At 36.2% G+C, this 10,816-nt stretch overlaps 1 protein-coding gene across 1 annotated transcript in view; it reads right to left on the bottom strand.

Moving 5' to 3' along the window:
• Window positions 1-2,007: 2,007 nt before the first annotated feature.
• ANKAR (ankyrin and armadillo repeat containing) overlaps window positions 2,008-10,816 on the bottom strand; it is a 66,271-nt gene continuing 57,462 nt past the window's right edge. The window contains exons 19-24 of the mRNA XM_026492343.4: window positions 10,535-10,693; window positions 9,726-9,843; window positions 7,279-7,388; window positions 5,555-5,751; window positions 3,562-3,608; window positions 2,008-2,277 (exon numbers count right to left, since the gene is read on the bottom strand). Of these exons, the coding sequence (XP_026348128.2) occupies window positions 2,030-2,277; window positions 3,562-3,608; window positions 5,555-5,751; window positions 7,279-7,388; window positions 9,726-9,843; window positions 10,535-10,693 (879 nt within the window). The 3' untranslated portion in view covers window positions 2,008-2,029. The remainder of the gene's footprint in view (window positions 2,278-3,561; window positions 3,609-5,554; window positions 5,752-7,278; window positions 7,389-9,725; window positions 9,844-10,534; window positions 10,694-10,816) is intronic.

The following is a 10,816-nucleotide window of genomic DNA, read 5'->3' as shown; positions in this document are numbered from 1 at the left end:
TAAGTTCTTAAAATTTTTAAGTCCTTAAAAAATTTAATTTAAGGTGTTACAAGCACACATATCAAAACTGAGTTCATGATATAAGTAAGAGAATTACAGATAGGGAAAATGAGCAATTTGGGGAAGCATTCCATATCTGTAGGCCTTTAGTACTTGGCCATAAGGAAGGAGGGAAGGGAAAGGAGAAAGAAAAAGGGAAGGATAAGGAAGGGAGAAACACTGAACTCTATATGGGCAAGCATGTGTACCAGAGTTAGCTAAAAGTGCAGGTAAAAGGCAGGCAATTTGCTGAAATCCTCTGTATCTTGAGGCCTTTCTTGTACATAATTTAAAAAAAATGCAGGGTAATAAAAATGATCTTTACTAGAGAAGCTGTACTTCAGGAAAAATACTGTAAGTTTTAGGAGTAGTAGGATGGCCTTGGTAGGCCAAGAAACTCAGGAAGTCTTACATTACTGAATACAAAGAATCCCTGATACTCAACCCTGAACGTATTCTTAACATACAGTCTTTAGCCCACCAGAAGCCAGTTCCAAAGCTCAAAGTTTGTTGTCTAGAGGGTTTTGATTTGTTTTGTTTTACATCTACAGAGGCTTAATATTTCCATTGATATGAATTCTTAATCCTTAACAGTGCTGAATAAATGACTCAGTTTCTTACCATTATATCCCTTCGTAGTATAGAATAAGCCATTTCCCCCCCTAATTAATTCCTATATTAGTGCATCGACCAGAATTAGAATTAAATTTGCAGATTAGAGAGGTCCCTTATTGTCCAGTGGCAAAAAGCATAGGCTTTAGAGTCTGGTGCATGGAAAGCCCTAAGTACTTGTAGCTGCCATCACCACCATCATTATGGTTTGTGTTAAGGCATGTTGGGGAAAATAACTGCTAGATAATATATATGTTCAGTGCAGCCCAGGTAGATGTATGGAGACACCTGAGCAAACTCGTCAGAGAAAAATGAGGGCTTTAAAGGTTACAGTGGAGCCCAGCTTGATTTTATATCAAATCTACCTGCTGCTGTAAAATAGAAGGAGACCTACATCAAAACTTGTCCCTACTGGAAACAGTACTCGTTGCGCAAAGACATCATGTGATTCTAAGCCACAGAGAGTCACACTTTCCAGCTGTAAACCAAAAATACCTGTAAGTATGGACAGTAGTCAACATTGACAGCCACAGTTTTTAGCCATACTTTCGTACTTGGTAGGCAATGATTTCAGATTTTTTTTAAAAGTCTTTTAAAAGTATACATTTCTAGGGGCGCCTGGGTGGCACAGCGGTTAAGCATCTGCCTTCGGCTCAGGGAGTGATCCCGGCGTTATGGGATTGAGCCCCACATCAGGCTCCTCCGCTATGAGCCTGCTTCTTCCTCTCCCACTCCCCCTGCTTGTGTTCCCTCTCTCGCTGGCTGTCTCTGTCTCTGTCAAATAAATAAATAAAATCTTTAAAAAAAAAAAAAGTATACATTTCTATATTTTGGGTTTTAAAACCCTCATGCATTTGTAGTATTTATCATTAAATATTTATCTCAATGTACTACAGTGAGTGTTAATATGTAGGCTATTTTGAATCAGGCCTCTTTAGCCCAGCATACCAATTTAAAAATGTTTCTAACATTTGATATAGATACACTAATTATGCTACTTGTGTCAGTTGCTGTATTTTAAGGTGTTAAGTGCAGGAAAATTCTATTTACTTTTTGAAACTATGACTCTGACCTGATGTTAAACTTCAGTAGACAGGCTAGAGAAAATCTGTTTAGTATCAATATCAATAACTTCCAATCAAAGTGTTTATACTCAGTTATATGTATTTTACTACAATTAGATTAAAATTAAAAGTAAAAAATTTGGGGGCGCCTGGCTGGCTCAGTCAGTAGAACATGTGACTCTTGATCTTGGGGTTGTGAGTTCGAGCCCCACATTGAATATAGACATTATTTAAAAATAAATTCTTTTTTAAAAAGTAAAGAATTTAAAAAGATTGCTCAGGAATTCTTTCATACTTTCATATTAATGCTTTTATTAGCCCTCTGCAGGCTCTAGGTTAGCTTTCTGTACATGTTTCCCAAGTTGGCTCAAAAACACTATTCTTGGTCTTGATACTTTTATGATATCTGATGAAATTGCAGGTGAAAAGGAAAAAATATTGTGAGAAACAGGGGTCTTTTTTGTTGTTTTGAAGAGTCCCATGAAGTTAGTTACAGGAGGTATTAAAGTCAAAGAATCTCTTGGCTGAATTTTAGATTTTAATTTTCTTCGGTGCTCTTTCCCTGAAAATTAAAGAGCCACAATTAAATGTCTCTTTCTTAAGCCCAAGAGCCCAAGAGCCCTAGATATAGTCTCATTGCTTTTGGTTCTATATAGTTCTATTTTCTTCCAATCACTAAAACATACTAAGAATGGATGCATAACTTCCAGACTTTTAGGTGTCAGAGTGCAAAAATTTATGGGGCCAATATATGGTTACCAACGTTTTATTATGCCAAGTTAAGACTAATAAAAGAACAAATACCAATGTCATTTTGTAGCAGTAGGGATATCTTAACATCCAAAAGCAAGTGTAAAAGGTACTGTCTCAAAATGACACATTTTGTATAGAATGAAACTAACTTTATCAGAAACTTGCTATTGTCCTTATTTTTTCTTATGTTACCATAAACCTGTGAAAACATTATCAAACCATTAGTGTTACACAGATTGCTATTTAGAAACCAATATTAAAAAACAACACAAGAAAACAGTTATTAAAGTATAGAAAAAAATGGGACTGACTATTCCTTTGTGTAAATTACTTCACTAAAGAAGATATACAAAAAAAAATTCTTCTACTCATAATATTCATATATATAGCCTCCCACACAAACCTAGCTTCCATCACAGACTCCCTGAATAAGTGAAGTTCTCTCTTCTACTTTTTATTCTCCCCCTTTCCATTTGTGACTCTTACAAACAGATCTTGGCTTTTGAATGGTTCTGTCCTTGCCATAAGATAATATACCAAGTAAGACTGATATTGGTCCTACACTAAGCACACATGAATAAGCACTAAGCATAAAAATTAAGTGAAAAAAATAATTTATTTTCCCTATTACATGTCTAATAGGAATTGCTGAGTAACCTTATAAGATCTGGACTCTGATCTTGCCTAAAATCACTCAGCCAACATCTGCCAAATATATATAAAACCGTAGTGTATCAGTGGAAAAAATGTGGTCTCTACCCTAAGAGCTTACAGACAAGTTGTACAGGAAACAAAATAATAGCAAGATGGTAATTTAGGGCATACTCATGTGTTGCTTCAGTAATGACCTATTTCTATACATAGCTTAAAGAAAAAAAGTAAGAGGGGTTTCTGTCAAGGGATATAATAAGGAATGATTAAGATAGTCTTGTAAATGGGAAGAGATTTCAAGTATACAGAATGACAAAGGCAGAGTTTACAGGTAAACTTTTTTGGGGGTAACCTCTACATTTTGAATTTTTAGAAATGGAACACAGAATTGTAAGGTGTCAGGGCTAGAAGTTACCTCAGAGACCAAAGAAAAATCAGTTACCTTTTTTAAAGACAGGAGTTATGGATGGTCCTCCATTTTTCTCTAGACTAAATGGAAAACATGTTGATCACAAAAACTTTATTTTCAAAGCAATGGTTTACCAATAAAGTACTTCAGGCCAAAGAATAACAAGGTGTACCTAGTTAATATGGTGGGGGGGGGGGTGGCTCTTAAAAACAGTATTATTTTAAATCATCATCCTGTACATGTAACATAATATACTTACAAAATTACAAAATTTCCCTGGTAATAAAATTTTATGTCTCGCTTAAAGTTAATATATTAAAGGTGGTTATCACAAATGTATAGCTGGTTAATTTGATGAGGAACATTTGCTGTTGTCCACTTTAATGAGGCACAGACTTCAGTCTGTTCATATGCCAACTTCATGGCCAGAACATGAAAGTAGCTAGCATTTAGGCTGAGTGCTTTCATACAGGGGTCAGTGAACACCAGCAAAAATTAGGCCTCTTTCCATACTTCAAATTTTGCGTATCCAAGGACTCTTCTAATCTGCTGTTCTTGGGGCTGGATGGGAGCATGGGAATAGAGAAGTAGTATATACACCAAAAAAATGCTATCATGATCCCAATCAGTGTACTTGCCAGTAGTGGTATCACGGAACATTTCGTGGAAGGGTATTGTTATCCATCCCAAAGTTTCCAAACATGTCTTAATAATCTTTTAGCACATTTCCCATAGTTTCATTTAATCAAACTCCTTCACTGAATGGTTATGAAAATTACAGGGAATAGTCCATGTAAATACTCTAAGAAGAGTTCATAACAGTATTAGTTATGGGAGTAATTATTATTTGCTAACCAGTTACACCTCACGTGGTAACCATTCTTATAAGTTTACTGACTACTGGTCACTGCTTACAATCCTAAAAGTTGAGTGGTCACAATTCCAGAGGGTACCACTCACCCTCAGTCATTGTAGATTTGTATAGTTATTACACCTATTTTCCAGCAGATGACAGTAAAGAGTCCTAAGGAAAGGGCATCTTTCTCTAGTTTCCGAAAAGTTGCCATATGGGCTAGTTGTGGGAGTAATTGTGTAAAATAATACTTTTCATTATTTATCCTAAATTAATTTCTGAACCAGTATTATTTTTTTAACACTGTCAGTTACAGGAGTTTAATTTAGACTTCCCTGTCTTACTATATAAAATTAGGTAACTAGTTTTGAGTTTTCAGTTTTTCCAAGAATTAAAAGGAAGATGTACTCATTTTTCTCTATACTGAAAATTGATTTACAGAACCTACAGTATTAGGTACAGTATTGGATCCTATTCTTTTCTATTATTATAGAGTAAATATCGTATCTTGAGTAGTTCTGTTCCACACACAAATAGTGCTAGTTGCGGAGAAGACTTGTAATTCAGCTACATCGAATAAAGAAAAGAAAATATGTCCATTCTAAGGAGATTCTCCTCTCCATTTGCAGAAACTTAAGCTCTGATGAAACTCCAACACTGAAGCAAAATCCCCTGGATAAATAAATGCCTATCAGACTTTGCTGTAACTGCAGCCACTGGGTCTGATTTAGCCCTACCCTGGGAGTCTGGCCTACCTTTGAATGAAGTTCAAAGGTCTCTTGAACCTTTTGAACTTTTTTGATGATACCAAGGTCATGGTGGTATTCCTGGTTGGCTCGGGACTCCCAAGTATATCCCAAAAATGGTCTCCTGGATCAGACTTGGAAGCAACCGGAATCCCAAAAAGCTTTTCTGAAATGTGAATAATCTTGGCCAAATGGGATCCCCAAGATCTGGTTGTATTCTTGCCTTCACAAGCAGTTTTGTTGCTAAATCAGAATTAAAACAGGCTTTGGCAGTGGACATCTAGGATGCATTTTCTCTCATGGTATAGAGGGCATATATTCATTCGTATCAGGAATAGCTCCCCTTGTTTGATTTTTCTTAAACTTTCTTACAAGTTCCTCTATTGATAATTTCTCTACTGCAATTTCACAAATATAGGCACAATACCTTAAGGAAGGAAGTCCCACTCGTTGTTGCATTTGAAATTCCTTTAAAAAGGCTGGGTTAATACTTGCATCTCTGTTGATATTATTTGTTATACGAAGGAACTGATTAGGCTTATTTCTGCATTCCTTTAATAGGATGCGGAAAGCATTTGCATTGTAAGTTAAGTAGCCAAGCGCACAGGAGCAAGCAGTGCGAACCTAAATGAAGAAACAATTCCTCCACTGAGCTTTATTTTTAAAATATCTAACAAAGTATTCTCACTAAACATTTCATAAGACAGTCTCTGTGGCTTTGCAGAGCAAACGTGTGTCAGCCGATGGCAACCTATCGATGGAAGCAGAACAGCCATATTTTTAGAGAAAGTTGTCAACCGCCATTGATTTCTAGTAGTTGTTCTCAGTCCAGACTGCATTTTAGAATCACCATCAGTTAAAAAAGAAAAAAAAAAAAAAAGCCCACCAACTTTCTTGGGGGTAGAACCTGGGCATTCGTATTGTTTTTAAGAGTGCCGCAGGTGACTTAATATGTAGCCAGAGTGAGAACCATTGAGTTTGAACTAGGACACTGGGTCTCAGTCTTGATTGTATATTGGAATCCCCTTGATACTTATGAAAATTACTCAGTGCCTGGGTTCCATCCCTAGAAACTCTAATTATTTTGGGGTGCAGCCTGGACACTGGAATTTTTCAAAACTGCTCAGCTGATTGTAATAGGAAACCAGGTAAGAGACTACAGGATAAAAATAAGTTAAAAATAAGACACTCAGGAAATCAATTCAATTTTCCACTGGCAAAAACCAAGTATCAGCCACAGGACTCCAGAAAAAGCAATCTTTCCTTTTTTGAAGGGAATACCCTCTGCCTGTGACCGTGAAATAATTAGGTTTTTCATATGATAAAAGTATATTTCTGGGCAGTTCTCAGAAAATCCATTAGTGGTGGCCTAAGAAATGCCATAGAATGAACATAAGCCAGGCCCATGCAGGGCACCAGAGGGTTGGTATACTGGTCTCTGCATTGGCATCCGACTGCTGCATATGCCCGTGTATCTTCCATACCTTGAATAGTGGTCCCCAGTGTATGGTCCCGATACCAGCAGCTTCAGCTTCTAGGAACTGCTTAGAAACGCCCATTTTAGGGCCTAAACCAGATGTATTCAATAAGAAACACTGGGAATGGAGCCCAGCAAACTATGGTGTAACAAGTCCTCCAGGTGATTCCTGTGTATCCTGAAGTTGGAGAAACACTGCCTTACACCTGGCGGAGAGGGTAGGGGAAGGCTCAAGCAAACCACTACTCTGGCCTTCTTCATACTGTCACCTCTGATGCTGCTTGGCAGATAAGGAAAACTGCCCAACGGATTCCACTTTCATGAATTCCAAATAATCATAGAAATGACTTAGTGAGATCACAAAAACCGGTTAGTTAATAAGTCAGTAAGTTAGTAACCAGTTTTTGTGAGGTATTTTATAAATGGTTTAATTATAAATTTCTATATCATCAATGTACTTATTTGTATATTGAATCTCAAGTATTGAAGTTAAAACAAATGTGCACATTTTTTGGGAACCAGAATTATGGATGGCAGATGTAGTACTGGAAAAATCATCTAATTTTGAGTAACATGAACTATAACATAGTTAACCTGTAGAGAAAGTAGCCCACAAAAGTGAGAGGCAATTACATTTTTAGAATATTCAATTATAGAATTACTTTTGTTTTTACCTCTTCTTTTCCTGAGTACAAATGATAGCAGAGCTGTTGGATTGTCCCTAATGTGGTAAATGCTTCTGGAATACCAGCTCTAGAATGAGCCAGGCTAGCTATTAAATTCCCTATAAATTAAATAAGAAAAAATGTGTTATTTAATTGATATAAACTGATACACTGTACTTTTGTTCATTTGCATATATTATACATCTAACAGAGCTGAGAAAAAGCGTGTACATATTAAATGTAGAATTCTTTCCCCAAAATTAGGATATGGTTTTCTGTCACAAACAGTAAAAGTTAATTAGTTTTATTTAAGAGTAGGGAATTTTGAAAATCAGAGTTGTTCTTCCCTATGGCTTCAGAATGTATTTTGTTTTGAGGTTTAGTGTTTTTTTAATGACTGTGAACATAATGACTGAACTACGATTAAAAAAATTTAGTATGTCCTTTTTGCAATTCAGATCACTTTGAGTTAAGAGCTTAATGGTATTGTAAGCCCAAGCAATGTATTAAATTTAAAATCATTGACATTTTTGGCATAAAAAGAAATGTTTGGAGGTTGAAGATAATAAAGTAGTTCAGTAGTCAAATAAATGTGCAACTACCAATTTAAAACTGTTTCATGCGAATATTTGCTTAATTTTTAGAGCAATCATGATATTCTTTCACAATATTGCTGCTGTGTTGGAATAAGTGCAACACATGGGGCGCCTGGGTGGCTCAGTCGTTAAGCGTCTGTCTTCGGCTCAGGGCATGATCCGAGTGCTGGGATCGAGCCCCACATTGGGCTCCTCTGCTGGGAGCCTGCTTCTTCCTCTCCCACTTCCCCTGCTTGTGTTCCCTCTCTCGCTGGCTGTCTCTCTCTCAAATAAATAAAATCTTAAAAAAAAAAAGGAATAAGTGCAAACAGATTTTAAAATATAAATATTTCTACCCATATAAATGTGGATGGATACTTTACTGAAGTATTCATTGGGGTTTTGTTCTTGTATTCTTAAAGCAAGGCCTTTGTATTTATTATTTCAGGATGGGGAGGGATGGATCATATGGCTTAAAGCAAAAAATGTCTAAAAATAACCTTTTGTTTTTCAGGCGTATATTTTTAAAAGTCTATGTTTATAGAAGGCATTATTTTAGGTGAAAGGGAGAGAGGTGTCTTTAAAGATGAGGAGTAAGAAATGGGGAACAATGGAGGCAGGCAGAGAATCTAGGATTAAGAAGGAGATAGTAGGAACAGGAGCTGTGTGTAAAGAATGGTTATGTGGTGCACATAGGAAAACTGGACACTTGGCAACAGAAATCCTAGTCTTTGTAAAACTTCCGTGCCTTTGGAGGCTCTTCTGGGAACCCTGTCAACTTAGACATTTAGCACAACACTTATTTTACATCATATCTGAGGCCCGAATATCCTGCTTTGCTTGGGATACCCCAGACATGCATATGACTCTGGAGATGCATATGACTATGATGGTGGAGTGCAAAGAAAGCCCAGTAATTTTTGAGATGCAGTTCCTACCAAACTGAGAAAATTAATATTTGAAAGCTAGTAATAATATAGTATTTCTTGCACACAGGAGTTTGTGGAGTAAAATTTAAACCCACTACGACTGTTTTTCAGAGTCAGAGAATTACTATGACTTGAATTAAGAATGCTATTTAAATAAGAATGTATTTAATAACTTAAGCATGTTTCTTTCCTAGCTAGTTTCCATCAGAAAATTTTCATTTGCATGAATTTTCCTTCCTTGCCAAGCAAAAATAAAATTCTGTAGCAGCAAGTGTAATTTCCTTTCCTACCTTCAGTGATCCATTTCAGTTAAAAACCAAAGACCTTATTTATTTTTTGGTAGTAATCACTTCGTATGGTCATCATTCTGATACTGTTTCATATTGTGTTGAGAGTGATATATTAATGCAATTACCTCATTATGCATCTCGAAAATTAGCTCTAGAGTAGATATAGTTACGCAATTGCATCAAGTGTGCCAAGAACTCTCTTGGACTCTTTTGCTTTGCTATATTGCATAGCAACATAAGGAACTCTTAAATGTTACCAAAATGTGATGTTGATTAAAAGAAAACCAGACAGAGGTATAGAGGGATAAATCTGCCATAACTATTATAAATCGGCGTGTAAATTGTGTTGTTAGTAGCTCAGAGTTGGAATCTCATTTTATATTCTCGAAAAAATAATTAGGGGGTTGAAAAAGCAAGTAGGAAATCAAAAAGGCCATATTCAGAGTTTCCCTGCTTCTAGTTGAGGTGCAGAGTAGATTCCCACTATTCCAGGTAGACGTTGTGTGGAGTTCCATGTCGACCTACACCAGTTCATTCTTTAAACCATGTGACATAATATCAAGCTTATTATTTTACTATTGTTGATTACCCCAAAAAATTGTGTTGAAAATAGTTTTATGCAGAGGTAGTTTTATGTTAACCACCTTCCAGTTATTCCTTACCTGTCAAGGCAATAGTAGTGGAATGAACTGAATACAGACTATCAACTAAAATAGTAACACCTCTTGCAGACAAAGTGATATGGTCCACATCTATAATGACCTTAGCTAGGATGATAATCTGAAAACAAAAAGCAGCACAGAATCATTGAATGTTTTGTACTCTGCTTCTCTAAATAAGCTTTTATGTTTTTTGGTACTTCACAGGAAGGTAAGGGGAGTAATTTGGTACGACCCAGTAGAAGAAAAGCAAGTGGCAGGGGTTTGAATCAGAGTAGTTGTCACTATCTGATCACTGTGGTGAACGTGGCAGTCCACTGTACTCTTCCTACAATATTTGCAGCTTTTGATTCTTTCAAGCGTGGATTCATAGAAAATAGTTCTCCTACAGGTCACTGGATGGAAAAAGCAGCACCCAGATACATCCAGTTGTCGTAGGTTGAAGAATCAGTGTGACCAGCTAAAGCTCTGCAGTTGGAAAACGTGTCTTGGATACTACCTTGTTTCTCTGCCTATAATATGGGGATGATGAAAATGATACTATCTGCCCATCAACCTGAAGGGTTGTTATAAGCATCAGATAAGATACAGAAGCAAAAAGTGCCTTGTAACCTGTAAAATTGTATATAAATGAAGATATCCTCATAAAGAATGGAGTTTTTATGAGGTGGAAAGGGCTGGTGTGAAAAATACTGTGAATTTTACAAATTGGTAAATGCTTTTCCAGATCAAAATTTTTTTCTCATTTTTAATAAAGTTTTGACTAAAAAGACATATTTATTGATTTGAAGTTTTAACTTCCAATTTTATACCTGAAATGCTGCCATTGCCTTCTCAGTTTCAACTGTTGATGCAAGAAAAGGTTCAAAGATTGATATGGTCATTACTCCACTTTCCAGTATGAAGTATTGTTGAAGGCGATTACGGAAGGCAAAAAGGGTTAATGCATAGCCTGCCCTTAAACAAATGCCCTAGAAGAGGAGAAACATGCATCATCTTCAACTTACTTCATTTACTATGTTACTCGAGGTAATAGATTCTGAATTCTTGCTCATTTAAATATATTGCATTCTTATCTCTGGGAGTAAAATATA

The sequence above is a fragment of the Ursus arctos genome, unplaced genomic scaffold (assembly GCF_023065955.2).
Source record: "Ursus arctos isolate Adak ecotype North America unplaced genomic scaffold, UrsArc2.0 scaffold_1, whole genome shotgun sequence".
NCBI lineage: Eukaryota > Metazoa > Chordata > Mammalia > Carnivora > Ursidae > Ursus > Ursus arctos.
This window is presented reverse-complemented; position numbering and strand designations above follow the sequence as displayed.